Genomic DNA, 25,776 nt, shown 5'->3' on the forward strand with positions numbered 1-25,776 from the left:
CCTATCTAGATAAATACTACAACTTATCTAGTCTCTAATTACGCTACTCTAACCACCTAACATGCAATAACGATTAATTAAATCACTAATCCATTTTAACTAACCACCTGAACCATACTTTGTCTAAACTAATCAACCCTTATGCATAATTAACTCCCTAAGTAAAGTTTATAGAGTAAACTCACTGGATTTGCGAGCCGATGAGTTCATTACGATAGGGACGTGAAGGTGGACGACAAACTCCAAAGTGGCGGCACCAAGCGAGGCTGGGGAGGGGTCCAAAGCGGGCCTCGAAGCCCATGGGACTTGCTGGGTTTCGGATTCTAGACAGTGGGCCAAGAGAGCTGCTCGAGCTCAGCTTGGGTTGGAAACAGCGAAGGTAGCTGGCGGACGTGTTACAGCAGATTGGGCGAAGGCGGACAGCGACGTACAGCAGCCCAGGCGGCGAAAACGGCTTGCGACGGTGGTTGGGCAGGCTCGAGGGACGGGCTGGATGAGGAGAGAGGCGGAACGGTGCACGGGATTAGCGCAGTTTGCATGGGGCTCACGAGCGTGTGACGGCAACGTGGCGAGGGCAGGTGGCTCGGCGAGCGGTCAACAGTGAGGGAGGGGTGTGCTGCTCGGTTCTCTGCAATTTTAGAGCTTCAAAAAGGCTAACAATGGGGAAAGCAAATGTGGCATCCCAAAATTCAAGACATCCTCTAGAGGAATTAAAGCCTATAATTAGGTAATGAAATTACCTATGGTTTATGCTTTAACCATTAGTCTCCTTTTAAGACTAAGTGATATATGCTTGTGTTCATGAGTTTTTGAATTAGTATTATAGAATAAATTTATGAGGATGATTTATTCTTAGCCATGTGAAATTAAAATTTGAAATCTATAAAAGGACAAATTTAAGATGAATAATTGAGAAGTGGAATTGTGGATTTTAATTAGGTTGGGCCTTAGGCCCAAGAGTGGATCTTTAATGGGCCAAGTTGGCCGGCCCATTGAAGCCCACAAGTGGGCTGCCGTCGACCAAGGGGGAGGAGAGTGGCTGGCCCTAGCCCAAGCCCAAGCCCAAAGCCCATCTTGCATGTGTTATGACAAGTGACAAGGAGGTCTTCATGTATTGGCCAATTTGAGAGGCAATCTAATGATTGCAAATGATGAGGAATTGGGGGAATAAAAGGGAGAGGAGAGAGAGAGGGTGGCCGGTTGAGTTGTTCGGCCAAGTGAGAGAGAGAGAGAGAGAACCGTGCGAGAGAGAGAGAGGCCGAGAGAGGAGAAGCCGAGAGGAGGAGTCGCCCGTCGCCGCTGCACGCCGCCCGCTCGTTCGCCGTGTGCCGTCGTTCTCTTCGGTCTAGAGGCAAGTTGGGGTCCTCTTGCTGCTCTTGCATGTGTGTGTGTTACATGTATGTTGTAGAAAAGTCGAATTTTGGGTGATTAGGAGGGGGAAACCGAAGCTTGGATGACTTGTTCTTGAGTTTGCATGCTGTTTTCGCATGAACCGCCTGCGTCAGAATCTTGTGAGAGCTTGCATGCATGTTTTGAGTTCGATTTTGACTTTGATCTCTTCATGAAAGTTGTAGCTAACATCTTAAAATACAACATACTAAAATTTGGTGCACAATTATGGAGATTTATGGGGTCAAACACTCATCCTACGGAGATGCTAGATCTGGAATGTTTTCGCATGAACTGCCTGACCCAGAATCTTGTGAGAGCTTGCATGCATGTTTTTAGTTAGATTTTGACTTTTATCTATTCATGAAAATTGTATCCAACATCTTTAAATATAACATACTAAAATTTGGTACAAAATTATGGAGATTTGAGGATTCAAACTCTCATCCTACGGAGACACTAGATCTGGAACTGTTTTGCTGACCTTGTGGTAGATTTGTGGTTGCATGTTGAATTTTATCAAGAATATCTCTTCTACTTCTTCATGAAACTTGTATAGAACATCTTCAAGACTAACATACTCAAATTTGAAGTAAAATGAACAAGTACAGCCTAGTGAATCGACTTACTCTTGAAGACGGTAAATCTGGAGACGCGGTACTGGACACCCGAGACTTCATGGACCCATATGGAGACTGTCTTTTGGAAATTTGACTTAGATCCCTTCATGAAAGTTGTAGGGGACATCTTGAAGTAAAACATATCCAAATTTCAGAGGGAACGAAGAAGAATAGGTAGGTGAAAACGCAGTATTTCGGAGAAACATGCACTGGACGTTTCGGTGTTAGATCCAGAAGCTTCGTGTGACTGTAGAAAATAATATAAAAGGAATTTGGCTTATAAGTCTTCATGAAAAATATAATTTAGTGTCTTGGCTATAACTGGGTAAAATTTCATAATTTTTGGAGGTCCTTTGGATATTTTAATCAAATTATTTCGGAAACTGTGCATTCTGTTTTTATCCGAAATTACATGCTGTATTTGTGTGAATTATAATTTTGTGTGGAATTCGATTGGCCTTGTGTTTTTCATGAAATTATTACCCTATTGTCTTGTCTATCACTAGCCTTAATTTCATGATTTTTGAGAATCATATGGATATTTAATTTAAATATTTTTGAAATTGGTACAAGCTGGGATTTAAATAAATTTCAAAAAGAGGCATGATAAATGGACTATTTTAAATTGTATGAATTCCATGAATTTTATCTTTATGGATGATTGTACCTTGTTGCATGTATGATGATGACTGTTAATGCATGTATAGATCGAAGGATGAAAGTGATTTTATTTGCCATTCATCATGTGCCATGTTAAGTTGAGACCTAAATTGGTAAACATGATCAATGATAAATGAGGAATCTGTTTGTGGCGGATGATAATTCCCTGGGAGTATCTGGATGCCCGGGATGGGGGGTGCCGGATGCCTGGAATGTATAGAGATACATGGTCGGATGGCCCTGGGAGTATCAGGATGTTCGGAATGGTTGGGTGCCGGAAGCCTCGGAGGTCTTTGCCCGAGGGGATGCCTTGTGATGCTAGTGCGAGATGCCCGGAATGTGGGGGTGCCGGATGCCCGGTGGCCTTAAGTGGCTGAATGCCGGAGGTTTTTCTCGCGATGCTAGGATGGGGTGCGAGTGTAAAGTATGAGATGAAATTGATGATCTTGAGAAAGGGTGATGTGGTGATTGAATTGAAAGTTAAAAGTGGAGATTGAATCATGCATACATGACATGATATGATGATGATCACCTGTGGCATGATGACATGATATGATGATGATCACTTATGGCATGATAATATGCATGTATGATATGATATGATGATGATCACCTATGGCATGATGATATGCATGTATGATATGATGATGCCATGATGACGATGACATGTGTATGATAGGATGATGTCATGATGATGGTGATAAATGATATGATATGATAATGATGATATGTCTAGGACATAATGATGATGGCATATGTATGATATGATGGCGACCTATAATATGATGAGACATGTGTATGACATGATGATGATAACCTAGGACATGACGACATGTATGTGTTATGATTGTGATGAAGATGTATGATGGTATATGCATGGCTTCAAGGTAAGCACGCATGGATGCATGAATGGCATGTACGATGATGTGATTGTATTGTATGATGCATTGAGTGGTTATTGGATTCTTTTACCTGCTGAGTGGTTGTACTCACCCCTTCGGGGACCAACATTTCAGATTAGCAGCATGCCGCTCCCTGCTGTCACGCGGGATGTATTTTACGGCCTACCTTCGGATGTAGAGGTCGAGTGCGAGGAGTTTGAATGTCCCTCTGTTCCTGGTCTTACGTATATTCGAGTGCGCTGTTTAGTTATGTACGATGTGGGCCTGGCTGGGGATCCTGTTGTCCAGGAGTTCATATCCGTCCATGTTCGACGCAATGGAGCGATGCGTGGGATGCTGCCGCCATCACCGCCTGATGCACCGGGATGGGTGTGAGGGCCCGTGCGTGTCAAGTAGGAGCTGAAACTTTTTGGGATGGTTAGCCGACACTAGTGATGGGGGATCTTGCATGTGAGTTGTAATGGGTCGACTGTTTCTTTTTGGGTTTAGGCCGAGTGTGGTTTCATGTCCTGGCCTTTCCTTTGATGTACCGACCCAAGGAAACCCATCTTGAAAATATGTAAATAAAGTGTCGTGGCTTTGTCTTTTCTCATGGTATTTAGTGGTGTGCAATTGTATCATGGTTGTTGGAGGGAGAGATGGCGATGTTATATTTTGCTTCCGCTAATGAGTCGCGCTGGGACCGTTTTTTTTTAAAAGAATGCCTATGATTTACGATGCTTCTTCTAAGAGGTGTGGTTAGTGTTCCATTAGGTGTAACGTCAAGTGCATGTGGCGACCCTAGGTGGTTCAGGGTGTCACAGCAAATGCAAAGGAAGAAGAAGGGGATAGCCAAGCTTGGAGGGTCCCAATTTGCTCTATCCTCACCCTTTTGTCCCCTTGGCTTGACCCCACCAATTTGTTGGCTTCCTCAACAAATTTTCCAGCCACAAAGCTTCCTTTAGAAGTTATTAAGATGGTTTGAAGGTGGTGGACCAAGGGGGCTATGAATCTAAAGTATTTTCTCCTCAATTTGGACCAATCTCTCTTTAATTAAAGTCAATTTCGGCCCTATAAAATCCATTGTGGTGTCCTCGATCAAATTGACATTTTTCCTTGTCAATAAAACCAACTTGCATCCCAAAAACACGAGAACAAATGGTCTCTTGAATTTTCCGGACAAAACGGCCCTATTTTGACTTTTCGCCAAAAATCTTGGTTTGTAGAAAAATCTTCGGAAGATGAGTCGATATTCCTAAAATGACTCGTGACATGACAAAACTTTCAATTTCTAAAATCATATTCAAATTTGTGGTTAATTTTAATCTGACGCGATTTTAGTATAACTTAGCCTACCAGGTAGCTTTTAGAAATTTTTTGTGCAATTGACCCATGATCGATTTATTTCGAGTCATAATGTACATCTTCGACACATTGGTGACTCTCAATTGTCATGAAAATCTTGATGTTTCAAGTACGAGCACACGATACCAAAACGACGTAAAAATCAGTCTAGTGCCGATCGACGAAAATTTTGCAATCGATGGAATCACCTACACTTTGATCACCTATCTCAATCGAAACGACCTATCTCTGATCTCTATCACTTTTTAAATAGTGATCTCTACAGATGAGCACAGTTGAGTAGTCGGTTCTTGGTTGAATTCTCAAATCCATTGCATAAAAATCCCTTAGTGGCTTCCCCAGATAATCTAGTTATCTCATAAGTGATCAATTCAGAGAATAACACTATAGGCACGTCGATGAAAGGCTCGCTTTATTTAATTGAAAACAAGACTGAAATTTCAGAATGTCACAAAACCCTCGATGTTGTGCTCTACCCCAAATCGTCAATGCTTGTGCTATTCCTTGTGCTAGACCATCATTTCGCAACTTTCTCTGCCACTCCTTAGAGAATAAAGAGGACTTTACCTCTTCTGAGGTAATTATAGTACACCCCTGTAACAGTGAATCAGTAAAGTGCTCCCATGACTCTAATAAAGAAGCTAACAACATCATGCCATGTTCTTCATCATCAAGTATCTTACCGACATTCTTCAGATCCATCATGAGTTTATGAAATTCATCTAGGTGGGTTCTGATAGACATACATTCAATATATCTAAATTGAAACATCTTTTTCAACATGTACAAGCGATTGTTCAAACCTTTCTTCACATAGAATGCTTGAAGTTTTGCCTATAATGTTGCGGCATCCTTCTCTTCAACAACCTCTATTAAAACCACATCCGACAAATTTAATAGGATTGTGCTCTTTACTCTTTCCATTAACTCTACCCTCTCAGAGGATTTCATTATAATAGGCAACTCATCTTCACCATCCAGTGTCTTGGCCAAACCTTGAGTTGTCAATAATGCCCACATCTTGATGCTCCATAACAAAAAGTTGTTGCTCCCACTAAACTTCTCAATTTCAGATTTCCTCTCAGACATAATTGTAATAACAGAATTTTCAGATAATAATCAGACAAGTAAAAGCTCCAAATCACAATCAAGAAATATGATCCCAACCTCTTATACCAATTGTTGGAATATAATACGCGGAAACGACAAGATCTTGCAATTTACGTCAACGCGAAATCACCAGAGAAATAAACAAGAAATAATAAGGACACCAGAAATTTTACGTGGTTCGGTCCGAATATCGATACCTACATCAACGGGAAGAGCCAGCAGCAAATAATCCATTATAATCAGAGAATCAGAGTTTACAATCACTCACACGCTCAAGTGTTTCCCACACCTAGATTTAACCCAAAACCCAAAGTGTTTATAAATAAATAACTCACTTTGACATAAACTCACGACACGAACTTACCGCATGTTCGAGTTCGAAACAAAACACGTGTGGCTCTCTGCAGCTTGACGTGTGTGACTTCTACGTGTAGCTCCTTTTTTTCTTTCGTAGGGTTTTTAAGCCACTTCACGCACGCCAAAGGGGAAATTCGTGTGCCCAAAGGTCAAATATTTGACCTGGGCCCACCAGCTCTTTTTTTCAGCTCCACGTGCAGAGTGGTTTGCTTCCTTTCCTTCGTAGCTTTTGTATTATGTGTGCCCAAAAGTCAAAGATCTTGACTTTTGGGCCACCAAGATAACTTTTGCCTTTTGCAGTAGATAAAGAGAAAACCTTTGCTCCTTTTTTTTTTTTTTTTTGACTTTATTCTATTATTTCCTCTTTTAAATGTTCAAGAGTCCAGTGAAGCTTTTTCATCCAATCTAAAATCTACTTGGGAAATCTTTATCAACAAATTCGATTTAACAAATCATTATTCGAATTCAAATTTAAGACATAAATTTAATACTACCCGCAAAATCTTGGTCTGCTTGTGCTTTAACCACGTCTCCATCAATTACGAGCACTGCGTGGGGGCGTGTGTTTACTTTCTATCCTCTTAATATTTTCAATCGAAGAAGAAAATAATTTGAATAATTATCGCCTGAGTACGACTCAACAAGATGATGTCAGTTGTATGGGTAGCTCAAGATATTAATATAAAGCCTGCATGCATAAATCTTCCTTACACTTCTCTCTTCGAAAATCTCCACTGCTTGATGACAATGGAAAGATCAATTACAGCTTTCAGGTTTGCGCTGCTTGCTTCTTTAGCTTCCACACTAGTCCTTGTGGTTCAAGCCCAACCAGGTCTCTCTCTCTCTCTCTCTCTCTCTGTACAATGTTATTGCCTATAGCGATCCATGAGTTTTGACCCTTTAATGAAACAAAATGGTCTCTTCTTTATATTCATTCTCACTTGCTCCGGTGTCAAACCGACGGTATGCAATGGCATGGAGTTGTGTGAATGATCAAGATTCACTGAACTTGTTCCAATGTTCCAATAGAAAAATTGCAGTTTTATTTCATTGATATTTTCTTTTCTCTAAACTTACAAGGTCTTATCATTATTGATTGTGGGGCACCCATTGAATATACCGACAAGAACTCCAATAAAACATACAAAATGGATGATGAGTTCATAGGCTCCGGGGAAAGCATGCCGATATCCCAGGAATATCAACGTGAGCCACGGTATTTGAACGATGTAAGGATTTTTCCCCATGGAACAAGGAATTGTTACACTTTGAGACCAGACCAAGGCAAGAATAGAACCTACTTGATTAAAGCATACTTTTGGTACGGGAACTATGATGGGATGAATCAACCTCCTCATTTCGACCTATACATTGATGCCAATTTTTGGACCACAGTGGGCTACGACATCATCGTTGAAGGTCTTGAACAGATCGTGTATGTGTCCAAGACAGATGATATACAAGTGTGTCTTGTGAACACTAAGAGGGGAGTTCCCTACATTTCGTTATTGGAACTAAGCGCTTTGGACGATGACATCTATCCATTAGAGTCTGGGTTCTTGCTATGCCGTTGGCGCTTCAATCTGGGAATATCGGGGATATATGAATTCAGGTGATCAATTCATTCTTGAAATACAAATGTATAGTAATCATTAGTAAAGAGAAAGATTCAGTTTTTCCTTATTCAACTTTGCCATTCTGCAAGCTATTGAAGGCACCAGTCAGCAAAGACGAAAAAACCCATGAAAAGATCAACAAATTACAACACAAAAAACTTCTAAATTATTTAACAAAGATAGTCGAAGAAAATGATCCTAGATGTCAAAGATTACACAAAAATCACTAAATGATGACACAGTATAAAAATAGAGACAGAAATGCCATTAGATCCAAGCAAAAAATTAAATGAATCATTTGGAATCTTGCACTTGTAATCCCAATCAAACTTGGTGTTTGGCGTGTGTATCAAAAACACCTAAGTTACTCCATCATAACAACTCATTGATGAATTTCTTCAAAAATTCATTACATTTGCACAAATGTTAGTATGAAACAGTATTATTTTTCACCTTGCTAATAAAAATTCATTTAAAATATGAATTTACTAAAATAGTGAAGTGAGAATTGCATAATATTACGTATTTATTTTAAGCTAATCACTGTACGTGTATTATCTACAAAATTCGAGAGAATTCTTTTTTCCTGTGTAGAATTTACATAGCATGGGGTTTGCTAGCTACTAGTTTCTGTATTGTTTAGCTTCCCTCAATCAGCGAAAATATGATAAATATATTGTATAAGTCCATAAACATAAAAAAATTTACTTTTAAGACATCGCAGTCCTTTCCTTCTTCTCCAAAATCTTGTAAATATTCTACAAATAGACAATTCGGTAAATTAATAATTTTATTTTATCTCCCACGTATTTCAAATCTAAATTTTGATCTTTTCTATCTTATAAACAACCTTATACTTTATATCCATATATGTGTTCGATTCCTTTAAATCGTACTAATAATTTCTATCTATTAATAAAACAATTCAATATGTCATGATAAAATGATTTTGCAATAATTTATGAATGTTACTTTTTGCATACACGCGACATGTGTACACTTTTGCTAGTGAATATATGATAACAGTGTCTTCCTTAGGCGTTGCCTTCAAGGTTGACCCATAAAATTCTATTCTATAAGGGATTGATCATGCTTCTTGGAAGGAATACTTTTCTAGCATTCTACGCTCATTTTGCCATCTATTTTATTACTCTTGTCTCTCTCCCTTCCTCTCTCTTCGTTATTTTTCTATTCTAGTTGTTCCTCTTTTGTATCAAAGTGGGTTTCAACCATAATATTGACATTGTATTTTGTATTAAGTTAAATAAATTACATGTACCAGACAAACGAAATATTATAGGTCAAAATATCACGTTAACTATTTCATTATCTAAGTTGCTCAAAATGAATAATGCTATGTTAACATTGGGATCTCATGCTATCGATACATTAATGATATATTTTCTTTATGCTTAAATATATATTATAAATATATACAACAATCCATACAAAGCACTGATTATGTTGAGATACACTAGAATTCGATGTCTATTCATGAAGTGCTCTTAGGACATTTGTTAATGGTTATTAATTATGCTTTGAAAATATGAATATCTCTATTTAAAGTACTCTTTTTTTTTTTTTTTTTATAGACATGTTAAATTTCAATTTCCAAAACATTTCGCTGTGTGCTTCTACGAATTTTGGTGTTCTTAACTAGTGCCCTAGACACTTGTTAATAATATATCTCTGAAACTTGTTGATAATACTCATTTTATATCAAATATATGATAATTATTGTTATTTCGAAGTTCGAAACATTCCAGCCATGGATTAGGTAAGTCCCAATCCAATTCGAACCATTTTTTACTTTACAAAAAATATTCTATCTAACATTATATTGCAATTTTCCAGTTATCACTCTACGTGCTGTGGTAATTAATGTCACTTTGACAAACATAATCATCTGCACATCACATTGCAATTTTCAAGTTTTTTTTTTTTTTTTGTCCAAAATGTTTTGCATTTAAACACCAGCGAGATGTTCGATTTTTGGCAACCCAACAACGCGTCAGTTTTTTCGCTAGTATATGGGTTGAATACAGCAGCTTCAATATTTCTGTTGCATATCCATATGAATTGGCATTTGTTAGTCACTCAATCAATTGCTTAACTATTTACTCTGAAACTGTTTGTCAAAATGCCTCACACAGTTACCCTGAAGATGTTTATGATCGGACGTGGAGCCCAAAGCACTTTTCTGACTGGTCGAAACTGAACACCACAGTTGCGATTGATTTATCTAAAAATAATAATGCGTACAAGGTTCCTGGGGAAGTTCTTCGGACCGCTGAAACAACAATGAGTTCCAGTTCTCCCTTGTATTTAGAGTGGACAACAAGTGCACTGCCAAACACTACTGCGGGATCATTACAATCGGCACGGCCAATGAAATGGATTGTGAACTTACATTTCATGGAGATTGAGAGACTGATCGGCCGGCAGAGGGAGTTCACAATTTCCCTGAATGATAATCAATTCACAGCGACGGTAAGCCTTGAATACTTAAAGCCAGTGGTTGTAGTTTCCACTCCAGTTACTGGGTCGCTCATCACCCTCTTGATTAATTCAACGAATAATTATGGAAATCCACCGATCCTCAATGCCATGGAGTTCTTTAACGTTGTTGATAGTCCAAACGTACCCACAGCACAAGATGATGGTATGCTTTCATTCCTCTACATGTTTTTATAGTTTATTTAAGCATTGCACAGTTGTGCTAGGATTGACATCAATAAATAAGTATGCAGATATTCCATTGTATATAATCAAGATTTAGGTAAGCCAATGCTAAATATACTAGTCTCCACTATGGGTCTTAAGTTATTTGTGAACTCTCTGATCTATAGTTGCTTGGTCGAGTTCGACATATATGGCTAAGTATTGCTCTGCTATCTGCTTAATTCCTTGCTTTGGCTACTTTTGCTTGGTAATTGCTAAAGAGTCTTCAAATTAAAGCCCTAGAATGTTACAAGTCTTTTGAAAAACTGAGTCTGCATAACACATGTGATCGGAACCACTTTGTGCATCTCTATCCTTCTCTTTGAATAATTGATCTTTTTTGTGATTTAAACTGCAGTGAAAGCTATCAACATCATCAAAGCAATATATCAGATTAAGAGAGAAAGCTGGCAAGGTGATCCATGTGTACCAACTGAGTACACATGGGAGGGTCTAAATTGTAGCCATGGAAATCCTCCAAGGATTACATCCCTGTGAGTCCCTCGGCAATGTTTCTTAGATAATACTAGTTTTCTCGGTGAACTTAAGAAGAATTCTTGTTCGTCATGAGAATCGAGAGTTTTATGTATCCAAGAGAAAGAACATTTAGGATGAATGCAACCTTCCAGTGTGAATGCTTAGATTGACCAAGAACTTCGTCATACTTTTGTCAAGTTCTTTGGGGGCATGATTGGAACTTCAGTGTTTTGATAGAGGGAGCGTTTGACACTCTAAGCTTCACATGGTATTGGAGAAAGCTCATAAATTGATCTCTAAGTTGACCACCCACCCCAAAAAGTCACCATCTTGAGTATTTCTTTTGGGAGGTTGCTCCATATGGATGGAGTGGGTCATGACAAGTCATACACTCATCGATTAGCAATAAATGCCCCCTTCTTCTCCATGTATTATTATGTTCCTTTTGCATTTTCTTTTACCAATAGCCTAGGGTTTCCAATTTTGTCATAAGTATTCAAATTGCATTGTGTGTGAACAAGTATTAGGTCCTCCGAAAATAGTTATTAGGTACTCTAGGTCCAAAAATAACCATAAATTACAGAAGGAGATAGTGAGACCCAAGCAAGGAGTGAGATTGATGATTCTTAACGGGCGGTCTTCCAGTACCTGAAACATTTACACCAAGAGGATCTAAAATATTTTCATTCTAAAGAATTGATTGCATAAACTTTTCTTCATTGTACTAAAATCTACTCCAAATATGAAGATGGCAATGACATGATCCTCTATTTTGATCTATGATGGCAGGAATTTGAGCTCTAGCAATTTGATGGGCAATATAACCTCAGCATTTTCAAATATATCAGCAATGGAAAACTTGTAAGTTGTGTTACTCGTGATTAAGCGCCCCCTGGCAGTCAACTCCTGATTGAGTAATTAAGGTTGTGTTTTAGGAGATATAGGCAATGGCAATACTACCCTAATGTGTGGAAACATCTTGCTTTTGGCTATGAAGCTTGTTTACTTCATATTAGGTGTTCTAAACTTGCTCTTTCCCAGAGATTTGTCCAACAATCAGCTTACAGGAGCAATTCCGGAAAATCTGGCCGAATTACTAAAACTTAGGCTTCTGTAAGTTAATGTCTCTAGCTGAAGCAATAAAGGATTTAAAGTGGACAAATCTCTTATCATGGCTATATTTGCAGAAATTTAAGTGGAAACAACTTGATTGAATCAGTTCCTGAAGCTCTTAACAAAAGGGTTCGGGACAAGACTTTATACATGAGGTTCTCTCTCTCTCTCTCTCTCTCTCTCTCTCTCTCTGAGTCATACGACTTTTATAAGGTGGAAAGCTATCGATGTGTTCTATTTATTATGATTCAAAGCAAATAAGAAGGCCAACTGGTCATCAGCATTTGTCAAATCAATCTGGACACTTGTTGATAGGAATTTCATTTCAACTCCTTCATTCTTTGTGGTAGTTTGACAGGAAAGGCGGAACTTTGTTCGGCTGATCCTTGCCCACATAAGAAGACACAAAACACCATCCTTGTTCCAGTTGTTACATCAGTTTTAGGCTTCTTTGTGGTTCTCTTTGGTGCCTTGGCTATTATTTGGTTAGTCAAATGGAAACAAATAGCAGGTAAATTTTCTTATTTGTCCTGTGCACGCAATCTACATTACATTTAATGACAATCTTGAATTTGCTTTTCCTTTGTTACGATTCTATCAATGTCTTTTCTAGGATATGAGAACATACAATTTAGCAACTTGTCCTCTTCTGCATTAAAACAAATCCTAAAACAGGATCAAAAGAACCTTTCGTACGTTTTTTAATTGTTGAGGATGCAATTGGAGTTATTTGCCTTAGAAGTCCACCACCCACAATGGAACTCGCAATACTCATGAGAACCTTTTTGCTACAGAATATGGTGAGAGCACATTGAGATTAAAGAATCGCCCTTTTAAGTATGAAGAGGTTTCAAAAATCACTGGGAACTTTGGGCGAGTGATCGGTGAAGGTGGATTTGGCAAGGTATATCTTGGCGAACTAGATAACGGCAATGTAGTTGCTGTGAAGATGCTCTCTAAATTGTCAAAGCAAGGGTATAAGGAATTTCAGGCCGAGGTTAGATGGGATGATACAACCACTCTTCCTTTGAAAATCAACTTATGTTGACACTTAGGCATATATTTGTTCATTAACTTCCTCTTAGACTATTGTCGGTGTACATTATAATAATGCACACTCGTGATACCACAGGCACAACTCTTAGCAATTGTACACCACAGAAATTTGGTTTCTCTATTCGGATATTGCAATGATTCCAAACACATGGCATTAATATATGAATACATGGCTAATGGGAATTTAAGGCAACATTTATCAGGTGAGTATTTCTATTTTGTTGTATTGGTTCTCTGCAAATTAATCCTGTAAGACTCTATCTTGTTTATATGGAATGTCAATATGCATCCAACAGAGGACTATCCGAAGGTCTTGACATGGAGTAAGAGACTTCAAATAGCTGTGGATGCAGCACAAGGTACATGATAAGATATCCATAGTCAGTAGGTCTTTTGCAATCATTAATTTGGCATTGTTAACATTGTTTTTGTGGGACTTTTAGGTTTGGATTATTTGCATAATGGTTGCAAGCCACCCATCATCCATAGAGACATGAAGTCTTCAAACATCTTGTTGAATGAAGACTTCGGAGCCAAAATAGCTGATTTTGGCCTGTCAAGAGCTTATGCAGCTGAAAATGACACCCATGTATCAACTCATCCTGCTGGCACTTTTGGCTACCTTAGCCCCGAGTAATAGCTAAAACTCCAAATTGTTAACCTGGTTCAGTTCAGGATCTTTAATTGCATAGAAATATTGACATTGCCTAGAATTTTCTCTTTGATATAAAGATCCGTGTTAATTTTTTCCTCCTTCCAGGTTTCAAACTTTTGGAAATTGTGATAAGAAGAGTGATGTTTATAGTTTTGGAATTGTACTCTTTGAGTTGATCACTGGCCAACCTGCGATAAAGAGAAGCTGGGATGGCAATGATGTCATGCACATACTTGAATGGCTAATTCCTATCGTTGAAAGTGGTGATATACAAAGGATTATGGATCCAAGATTACGAGGAGAATTCAACACCAACTCAGCTTGGAAAGTGGTGGAGATTGCTATGTCTTGTACACAACGAAAGGCAATTGAAAGGCCGGATATAAATCATGTATTGGCAGAGTTGAAGGAGTCTTTGGTGAGCAACTCAAGCAGTTCTTTTGAAGTGACCTTTTCGGAGATCAATTGTGACAGTGTCCCTATGGCAAGGTAGCAGAAACTTTTCCAATACAAAAATGTTATCTTCTTTTTAGGTAAAAGATTAACTTTTGCCTATAAATTTGTACTATTTTCTTTTATCGGGTCATCCATTTCCCATTTTCTTCCTGTCATTGAATCTTCCAAACTCGCTGTCTAGCAATGATATGCTTTCTTCATCTGTCCCTCCTCTCTCCATTCATAATGTCAGTTCATTACATTCCAAATTCTGTGAAATTAGGAATTCCATGTTGAGTTTTGAGGGGCAAGATTGAGAAAATATATAATGAGGGACTAATCATCTTCTTTCTTTCTAGGTTAAGCTCAACAAATACATGTATGATTTTATCATTAGTGGTCTTAATATAGTACTTCTCCCAAGCAACTTGAGATATACACAAAAGCATCTTTAAACAATGTATGGACACAAGGGTTGAGCTTGACTTATGATAATGAATGCATTTGTAACATGTTTATGTCTAGATAAAAGGCAATCATGCTCTCATCTAATGCTTTGAATGTGGGATAAGCTTGCTATAACATCCTCGATTCCAGCCCTGTAAGGATCGGCCATAAGGTCCTAAAAGGATCGGTCATGAGCCATTGGCCATGGATCGATCGGTTAGATCGGCAAGGAATTGTAGATTGGTCATGGTCCGACTGATTGATCGACCGACAAGTCACAAATTGCTTGAGGTGTTGACCGCAAATTTTCTACCAACCATATTGATGGGATAGGATCACCGACTCATAAGATAAATTTTTTTATCATAATAATTGATCACGGGATGATTTTGGATTAGTGGATGGTCATGGGTCGATCTGACCGATCACAGTTTTTGGTCATGGGTGATTCCGCCTGGTTATGGACCGATACATGGAGATCCAAATTGACCAAATGCAACTTCCTTCCGACCAAAAATGCATCATTCTCTATTTAATTCTTAGTGATCGGAACGGAATCTCGAATTAGTGATATCCGATCATGGATTGGTAATGCACCGACCATGAACCCTACCGGTGGATCAGGTGCCAACTGAAATGAGCCCAATGATAGACTCGACTATTCCATCACTAATTCTAAGGTTCGTGAGTTTCTTGTCTTAGTGCTAGGCCATGGGTAGCCTTAGGATTGGCCTCGAACCGATTGAAAGACAATTGACCCTATTGACCGACAGACTATTCAAAGGAACGATTTGGGTGAATATGGAACATAATGGCCGAACCTCAGGTGTACATGTCACGCTCCGATCCTCGGGCATGGGCCCATCCCTCACCTTGGTCGATTAAAAGCTTGCGATATCGTCCCAGGACGTATCGCTGGCCTTTTCATTTTTATATGCACATGCGAAAGCAATTATAAATCTCCAGATAATAAAACATTGGGATAGAACAGTAGGACTAAATTTCAAACCTTCACTCTTATATACAAGGTGAACTATTAAGTTCAATTCACATTAAGCCAATTTAAAAATAAGGTATACAAGTAGAAGTGGGGTTCTACAAGCTACGAGTCCCATCCTCCTCTTCATCATCCTCCACACTCCAACTGGAGCCTTCAGTAGACTGCACCGAACTTTCGAGATCTTCAAAATTCAAGTCTACTGCATCTAGGGACCTGAAATGGTTATTCAATAAACAATGAGACAATGTTTCGGCAAGTTCTACCCCCTAAGACCCGATTAGTAAACTAATACACCTTAGGGTTGCCTATACACGACATGAGTTAGAAGACTTACCTTGGCCTCAGATTCCACCTACATATTAGTACAAATCAAATAGGCACCCAAGCAATCACATCACTAATCGAAGCATCGATCAAATCAACATAATCGATTACATCTCAATCGAACCATTCACCAGTCGTTTCCATTCAATCAATCAATTTATGACATCAGATCAAAGGAATGATCAATCGACCTAGTCGATTACATATCAAACAGACCAACTCTAGGTCATTCCTAGACATCAATCACATGTACTCTCTTGGGCGTCTTTTTCGCCAACTGCCATACCATCACCGATCACTTGCATTCTTTAAGGCGCCGTTTTCACCAGTGATGTCCCAATCACCGAATCACGTATCATTTCTAGGGCACCGTTTTCGCCAAGGTGAGGTATGCAATGGACAGCACTCGTGCGTTCTTTAAGGCGCCGTTTTCGCCAGCGATACCCTTCATCACTGAACCACATATGTCCATAATGAAGCAAGGGATAGACATCACTCATGCGTTCTTTAAGGCGCCATTTTCACTAGTGATATCCTTAATCACCGAACCACGTAGGTCTATAAGTCACGTACACTCTTTCTCTCTAGCACTATTTTTGCCAACGTGACATATGTAATGGGCAGCAACGTGCGTTCTTTAAGGCGCCGTTTTCACCAGTGATATCCTTAATCACCGAACCACATTTGTCCACTTACGTCGTACCCGATTGGTCTCAACCGAGAATTTCCCTAATTCACTCTCAAAATTTTCTCTTCTATATAGCTCATCAAAGCATTATCAATGCTAAATAATCACACTCAGCCATCTACCAATCAATCATTCAATTCCACTCAATTTCAATCAATTAAGGAACAATTCCTCAAATTGCACAATTAATTCAATTTAGCACAATGTGGAGCTCAAATAAATAAACGGACTGCACCACAACAATTAGCACGAAATTCTGGTCACCGACCATCCCGGTTGAATTTTCGGAACAATAAATAATTAAATAATTAATTTCGAAAATTAAATAAATAAATATTAAAAATTAAATTTAGGCCCGTGATGCCTAATTGGAACCCGAAACGGGTCGGGAAAACCCCAAGATGCACTCAATAAATATTAGAAGCTCTCTACTTGCTAATGACTAAGTCTAACCACCTAACATGCATCATTAAGTCACTAATTTAATTGTTCTAAACTAATCTAACCACCTATTTGCACTTAATTCAATCTAATCAACCCTAACCATAATTAGCAAACTAAGAAAGCATTAGTGAGTAAAACTCACTTGGCAAAGCGAAGATCAAAACACCACGATGACGACGCGACGGTGGCTGAAATCCAAATTTTCGGTGGTGTCGACAGATACTGGGCCGGGCCCAAAGCCTCGCAAGCCCATAGAAATATCTGGGCTTGGGCCTACTGGAATTCTTGGGTTGAGCTTGATCTAGGCTTCAAGAAACTAGGCTGAACAACTACAAACCTCGCTAGACTAGGCTGGAAAAGAATGCGAGCAGGGGCTTCGGCTTTGCTGAGCTGATCGTGAGCTGAATGGACTCCATTTGCTGGGCTGATGGGCTTATTTATTGGGCTGAGATGGGTTGAAGGACGAAGTGGCAGGGCTGCTAATGGGCTGAGCAACCAAAGAATTGTTGGGCCGAAGTCACGATGGTCTCGCCGGCGTGGGCTGCTTGCTCGAGCGTGGACTGACGCTCGTGTGTGGGACTTAGGCCAGAGATGCGGTCTTCAAATGGACCGGATTGTTGGGCTTGCGAGTGGAGCAGTCCAAAGCAACAAGGTAGGTGTGGCACCCCCGATTCGCTTGAGGTTGCCATAGGTACTTGCCACTTATCCTATTTTTAATTAAAGTGAAACCATAGATCATAGGCTTTGATTGATAGAATTCTTTTCCAATTTTTTTTTTTGTAAAGGTCCCAGTGCAGTTCATCAACGGAAGCATAAACGTATCTCACAAATCCTCCCTTCAATAACCATGATGCAATGTACACCACCTACGCTCCAAATGAAAAGATAAAGCCGAGTCACTTTTATTTATATTTTCACGATGGATATTTTGGGTCAGTACAGCAAAAAAGCAAAGATTTTTAACAATACTTGACTATAACTCAAAAGAGAACTCAACCCCACATCAAACATGTACACCCCTCCATCGACAATTGTCGGCTATCCCCAAAAAGTGTTAGCTCCCCACTAGCTATACGTGCCATCACACCCAACTCGGTGCATCAGGCGGGGGCGGCGGCTGCATCCCTAGCATCACTCCACCACGCCGGACATGAACAAACAAAAACTCCTAGACAACCAGGCCATCAGCAAGACCCACATCATACATCACTAAGACACAAACTCGAACAAACACCAGACCAGGCACAGTAACACAGGAATGCTCCGTGCACTCCACCTCGACATCATATGGCAATCCAAAATAAGTGCCACGTGCAATTGGTAGTAACGACAACTTTCTAATCTGAAATGTTAATCCCCAAAAGGGATGAGTACAACCACTCAACAGTAAAGATCCACCAAACTATACAATGCGTCAAACAGAACAATCAAGGTATCAAGAATAAAACGCATATCATTCATGCATTCAAACATACCTCACCTTACAGCCATGCATATATCACAATGCACTTGTACTTATATCATCAAGTAGTCATACATATCACCATGTACTCATCATTAAACAGTCATGCATATATCATTATGCAATGTGCATATACCACCATGCACTCATCATGTATCATCAAGCAACCATATGATTCAATTTCTCGATCTGTATCTTTCAATTAGATCGCATCATTTTCTTCCAAGGGACCAATGTTTGCATCCCTCAATTTATCGCTCGCATCCAACCTGGCATCGTGAGGAGCCTCCGGCACACACCTTCGGGCATCCGGCACACACACTCCAGGCATCTCGTACCCCAACTAGCATCATGAGGAATCCCCCCGGCACACACCTCCATGGCTTCCGGCGCACACACTCTGGGCATCCCAACACTACCGAGGCATCCAGCACACACACTCCGGGCATCCGGCACACACACTCCGGGCATCCCAACACTCCAGGGGCATCGTCGGCTCACACCTCCGACGGTCTCATTATTATCTCAATTTATATTCACACATGTATCTCAATTTCAACATGCCATTTGATGCAACAATATCAAGGGTCTCAACCAACTTTTCATGCCATATAACATGCCATATGTCATCACATGCGCAGCAAAATCAATCATTCAAAGTATTACATCACATGGACAAATTCATTTATTTTCTTTAAAACGCATCAATTTTTCGGATAAATCAGAATGCATTACTCTAGTTAAAACTCTAGAAAAATTAGTAAATGGTATTAATAAATTCAGAAAACTTGACACATTATAGAAGAGACCTAAAGACAGATATCTCATGAATAACACCATACCAAAATAATCTCACACAAAACAGTACGGTCCATGCATCACAGTGTCCAAAATTTCAACATTTCAGCTTGCACAGTTTCGGAAGTAATTTGAATTAAATACCCAAATGAACTCCAAAAATTCTGAAATTTTGATATGTTATAGAAAAGTCCTAAAGGTAAATATCTCATGAAGAAATTGAAAGCCAAATTATTCTATATTAATAGATATAGACGATTATTTCCCCCCGTTCTCGATGTCGTTTTTTTTTTCCAGATTATCTTCTTTCAAAGGAAACTCGTTTCACCGACCTACATATGTTCATTTCTTCTAAATTTTCAGTATGTTATTCCTCAGAATATTACCTATAACTTTCATTAAGGACACACGATCAAATGTTAACAGTATGATTTTATAAAAATCATGAAATCATACTAGGTCGAGGTAGCGTTTTTCCCAGATCCAGTTTCTTCAAAGAACAACGATTTCACCGACCTAACGATTTCACCGACCTATTTTTGTTTATTTCCTCTAAATTTTTGATATTTTTTATCTCAAGAAGTCCACTACAACTTTCATTAAGAGATCAAAGTGAAATTTTCACAAGAAAGCTACTTTAAAGTCCACGAAATCACTAAAGGTCAGCACAACAAATTCCAGATCTAATTTCTGCAAAGAAAAATCATTTCACTAACCAATACTTGTTCGTTTTACCTCAAATTTTAGTATGTTATTCCTTAAGATGTTCTCTACAACTTTCATGAAGAGATCGAAATGATATTCCAACTAAAATTCGCATGCAACTCACAAACTCATGAATGGTTGGACTGGTTTTTCCAGAAACAGCATGCTAGGCCAACAAATCTCTCCCCAAAGCTCCGAAATCTCATCACTTCCACCACAACCAAAATTCACCATTTTCTACACACACATAACGGCAAGGAAAGGGTAGGTTTTAGGACTCTACTTGCCTCAAATTAAGCACAAAACAGCGACGAACGACGGGCAAGGCGGCGAACGAACGGCGGCGAGCTAGGCGGACGATCGGCGAACGGACCTCCTTCCTCTCTCTCGCACGCACGATCTCCTCTTTCCCTCTTTCTTTCTTCTTTCCTTTCCCTCTTTCTCTCATCTCTCTCTTCGGGCGACACACTCTCTTTCTCTCCCTTTCCTCACCTAATCCGCCCCTTCTTCCCCTCTAATTTCCTTCCCTTCATCATTAGCCATCATTAGATTATGCATGGCTTGCTACACTTGGCAACTAGGAAAGAACACTTGGCAATTTGCCATGCAAGATGGGCTCTATCCAGCTGGGCTTGGGGCCAGCTTGGTCAACGGCCCAATGGGCTTCATGGGCCTGGCTTTGGGCGGGGCTTGAATAACCGAAATGTGGGTGATCGTGGGCTGGGTTTTTGGGCCGACTTGGCCTAAGAATTTTGGCCCACTTCCCTTTTAATAATCTACTAATATTTTCCACTTAAATAAATACCTAACTTGCAAAAAAATAATATGGCCATAAAACTTGTAATCATAGATCCATAAATTCCAATTTATGAAACACATGGCCAATGATAGAATTTTCTTTCCTATCAAATAATTATCCATTAAAAGCTTAGCCAAAAATCTCATTGTAATTTATGGATCAAATGGCTACAATATAACTTGATGGTACGTCCATCACCTATTCATAGACCTTAATGCTTCTAGAGATTGCCATGAATTTTGGGATGCCACAATTCTCCCCTCCTTAGAGAATTTCGTCCTCGAAATTAGGCATCTCCCATGTCTTTGAAACAAGTAGGGGTACTTTTCCTTCATCGATTCCTCACTTTCCCATGTGGCTTCCTCCAAACCGTGATGTTGCCATAATATCTTTACTAACGGGATTTTCTTGGTCCTAAGAACTTGCTCCTTTCGATCCAGCACTTGCACAGGCTCTTCGATGTACCTCACTTTCTCATCTACTTTGATGGCTTCATGATCGAGTATGTGACTAGGATTCGACTGGTACTTCCTCAACATCAACACATGAAACACATCATGTAAATTTCCCAGTCTAGGAGGCAACGCCAAACGGTAAGCTACATCTCCTATTCTTTCAAGTATCTCGAAAGGTCCAACAAATCTAGGGCTTAACCTACCCTTCATTCCAAATTGAGATATTCCTTTCATAGGGGATACTTAAAGAAATACATGATCCCCCTCATTAAACTCTAAAGGCCTTCTACGCCTATCCGTATAGTCTCTTTGTTGATTTTGGGTTGTTTTAAGTCTTTTCCTGATTATTTCGACTGCTTCTGTAGTAACTTGCACTAACTCAGGTCTTGTCAATTTTCCTTCACCTACTTCATTCCAACAGGTAGGGGTCCTGCACCTTCTTCCATATAATGATTCATATGGAGCCATGCCTATACTTTTCTTAAAACTATTGTTATATGCGAACTCTATCAGGTGCAAATTCTCATCCCAATTTCCTCCAAAGTCGATAACACAGGCTCTTAGCATATCTTCTAGAGTCTGGATCACTCTTTCTGTTTGTCCATCTGTTTGGGGATGAAAGGCAGTACTAAATTGAAGCTTTGTCCCTAAGGCATTTTAGAGACTTCGCCAAAAGTTTGAAGTAAACCTAGAGTCTCAATCAGAGGTGATCGTTACAGGAATACCATGTAAGCGTATTACCTGGCTTACATACATCTCAGCAAGTTTATTCATTGAATAGTTCATGCGGATAGCTAGCAAATGAGCAGACTTAGTCAAGCGATCCACTATCACCCAAATCGAATCGTGACCACTTGATGTCCTTGGCAGTCCTTGCACAAAGTCCATCGTTATATGCTCCCATTTCCATTATGGTATATCTAACGGACTCAATAGTTCTGCAGGTTTGCGATGTTCCGCCTTCACTTGTTGGCATGTTAAACATTGAGAAACATGCTTAGCTATATCTTTCCTCATGCCATTCCACCAAAATTGCTGACGCAAATTCCTGTACATTTTTGTACTTCCCGGATGAATACTATAATTACTCCTATGTGCCTTTAACAAAATTTCCCTTTTCACTTCTTCAATGCCGAGAACACAAAGTTGTCCTTGGCATCTTATCACACCATCTTCAAAGACTTGAAATTCTGGTATTTTTCCTAAAGACACAGCGTCTTGTATCTTCAAAATCTCTAGGTCGGATTTTGGAAAAATCTTAACTTTCCGAATGATTTCAGGCTCAATTCTTAATGCAGTAAGCATACCAGTAAGGTGGTCCATTTCCAACTTGAAGTCTGAATCCACAATAGACTTTAACAGATTCCACTCTGTTATTCTTAGACTAGCCATGTCCATAGCCGAATTTCGACTAAGGGCATCTGCTACCTTATTTGCCTTTCCCGGATGGTATCGTATCTCACAGTCATAATCTTTCAATAACTTCATCCACCTCATTTGCCTCATGTTCAACTCTTTTTGCGAAAACAAATACTTCAGACTCTTATGATCTGTATAGATTTCAAACTTCTCTCCATACGAGATAGTGTCTCCATATCTTCAAAGCAAACACTATAGCTGTCAATTCTAAATCATGTGTTGGGTAATTCAGTTCTTGGGGTTTCAATTGCCTCGATGCATAGGCTATGACCTTGCCATGTTGCATCAAAACACATCCCAATCCTTTGTGAGATGCATCACTATATACTATAAAACCATCAGACCCAAATAGTATAGTCAGGATTGGAGCCGAAGTCAATTTTCTTTTAAGTTCCTGAAAGCTCCTTTCACATTCCCCACTCCATTCAAACTTCACATTCTTTCGAGTTAATTTTGTTAAGGGGCTTGCCAGTCATGAAAACCCTTCAATAAATCTTCTATAATAACCAGCCAGTCCTAAGAAACTTCAGATCTCAGTGGGTGTTGTCGGTCTCGGCCAATTTATTACCATCTCGACTTTTGCCGGGTCCACTGCAATTCCTCCTCTTGACACCATGTGTCCCAAAAATATTATCCGGTCCAGCCAAAATTCACACTTGCTAAATTTGACATACAACTTATGATCTCTCAGAGTTTGCAAAACTATGCTCAGGTGTTGCTCATGCTCTTCAAGTCCTCTAGAATATACTAGGATATCATCGATGAAAACAATCACAAACTGATCCAGATAAGGCTTAAATATCCTATTCATTAAATCCATGAATGCGGCTGGTGTATTCATCAATCCAAAAGGCGTAACTAAGAACTCATAATGTCCATAACAAGTCCTAAATGTAGTCTTAGGAATGTCTTCTTTATTAATCCTTAACTGATGGTATCCCGATCTTAGGTTAATCTTAAAAAAGATCGAACTTCCTTGTAGTTGGTCGAATAGATCATCAATTCTAGGTAAATGATACTTATTCTTTATAGTCACTTGATTCAGTTGTCTGTAATCAATACATAGACGCATCGACCCGTCTTTCTTTTTCACAAATAGAACTGGTGCACCCCAAGGAGAAGCACTTGGCCTAATGAATCCTTTATCAAGCAACTCTTGTAGTTGCACCTTCAATTCCTTCAACTCGACTAAGGCCATCCTATATGGGGCTTTCAATATCGGTCTTGTTCCAGGCATTAGTTCAATTTCAAACTCAATCTCTCACTCTTGTGGTAATCCAGGCAACTCTTCAGGAAACACATCCCGAAATTCCCCGACTACTTGAATCTCACTGATTTTAGCCTCTTTCTTAGTAAGGTCTCTTACCACTGCTAGGTATCCTTGACATTCTTCGTCAAGTAGTTCACAGGCTTCTACCATCGAGATAATGGCTATAAAGGGGTTTGTCTAACCTCCGAAAAATTTGAAACTAAACTGATCAGGCAACATGAATTGGATTACTTTCCTATAGCAATCCACCTTAGCCCTATGCTTATAGAGCCAATCCATTCCTATTATAACATCAAAGTCATACATAGCCATTACGACTAGGTCTATTTCCATATCCCTTCCTCCTATTGTTATCTTACATTTTGCACATATCCTCGTAGACAATACCATATTCTTTAAAAGCGTGGAAATACAAAGAGGTGTCTCAAGAGGCATAGCTTCTATTTCACTCAATTGCCTATATCTTTCAGATATAAATGAATGCATAGCACCCGTGTCACAATGCATATGCCTTCTTGCCATTTATGAAAATTGTACCTAATATAACATTTTTGGAAGCTTCTGCTTCCTCTTGGGTGACCGCATACACCCTTCCTTGTGCTGGTGGCCTTTGAGGATTCATTGGTAAGTTCAGTCTAACAGCACTCTGCTTTGCCTGTTGCACCGAGCCAACACTCATTTGCGACCTCTCTTGTGGGCAGTCTTTCTTAAGGTGACCTACTTGTCCACAACCATAACATCTTAGCCGTCCATTGCAAGGTCCTGGGCCATGCCGCCCATCACACCTTCGACAAACATCAGGCTGATAGGGTGCTTTCCCTATATTCAGGCCATCTCTAGCTCTTCCAAAATTTCCAAAATTACTCTTTTTCTTCGCATCCCATGTTTGACCTTGACCAGAATAGGGTCTCTTACCCTTTCTGATATCACTAAAGCTCCACTGTCTCTTAAACTCCGATCACTCTCTCACCAGCTCTTGCTCCATTAACTGTGCCATTTCATAAACTTCATGATAATCCCTTATATTCAAAGGCACCAGTTGTTTCCTAATATTAGTCCTCAACCCTTTCAGAAATCTCTTTGCTTTTTCCTCTTGATCCTCAATCAATCTAGGAGCATACCTAGACAATTCAGAAAACTTTGCCTCATACTGATCCACTGTCAGCTCCCTTTGTTTCAACTGAACAAACTCGCAATCTTCTTATCCTTAGCACGAAGAGAAATGCTTCCTATTAAAAGCTCTAACAAACTCATCCCAGGTTCACATCGCACTGGTGGAAAGATCGTATCCCTCGAAGCTCTCCACCGAAACTTTGCATTTCCCTCCAGCTGGTACTTTGCCAAAACTATTTTCTCAGCATCACTGCAATCCAACAACCGGAAAACCTATTATATCCTATCAATCCAATGTTCCGCCTCCTCAGGACTTCCCATTCCACTGAACTTAGGTGGCTTCAACTTCAGAAACTACTCCACTTGTCCTTGAGCGTGACATTCCACTCTGGGTTGT

General features: G+C 39.5%; 1 protein-coding gene across 1 annotated transcript; it reads left to right on the forward strand.

Moving 5' to 3' along the window:
- The first annotated feature begins 7,530 nt into the window (after positions 1-7,530).
- Positions 7,531-14,513, forward strand: LOC108955157 (putative leucine-rich repeat receptor-like serine/threonine-protein kinase At2g19230). The gene is made up of 12 exons (XM_039302328.1): positions 7,531-7,994; positions 10,152-10,660; positions 11,078-11,213; positions 11,986-12,057; positions 12,238-12,309; positions 12,384-12,464; positions 12,660-12,820; positions 13,104-13,306; positions 13,442-13,568; positions 13,662-13,724; positions 13,809-13,998; positions 14,126-14,513. The coding sequence occupies exons 1-12, from the start codon at positions 7,531-7,533 to the stop codon at positions 14,511-14,513; spliced, it is 2,466 nt and encodes an 821-aa protein (XP_039158262.1).
- The last annotated feature ends 11,263 nt before the right edge of the window (positions 14,514-25,776 follow it).

This window comes from Eucalyptus grandis, chromosome 9 (genome assembly GCF_016545825.1).
Source record: "Eucalyptus grandis isolate ANBG69807.140 chromosome 9, ASM1654582v1, whole genome shotgun sequence".
Classification (NCBI taxonomy): domain Eukaryota; kingdom Viridiplantae; phylum Streptophyta; class Magnoliopsida; order Myrtales; family Myrtaceae; genus Eucalyptus; species Eucalyptus grandis.

What these genes read in the sequence shown, in the direction of transcription:
- LOC108955157 (XM_039302328.1), top strand. Translation starts at nt 7,531, where the DNA reads ATGGATGATGAGTTCATAGGCTCCGGGGAAAGCATGCCGATATCCCAG. An exon ending in ACCCACAGCACAAGATGATG is followed by an intron (nt 10,661 to 11,077) that starts GTATGCTTTCAT and finishes TTTAAACTGCAG; the next exon opens with TGAAAGCTATCAACATCATC. An exon ending in AGCTGTGGATGCAGCACAAG is followed by an intron (nt 13,725 to 13,808) that starts GTACATGATAAG and finishes TGGGACTTTTAG; the next exon opens with GTTTGGATTATTTGCATAAT.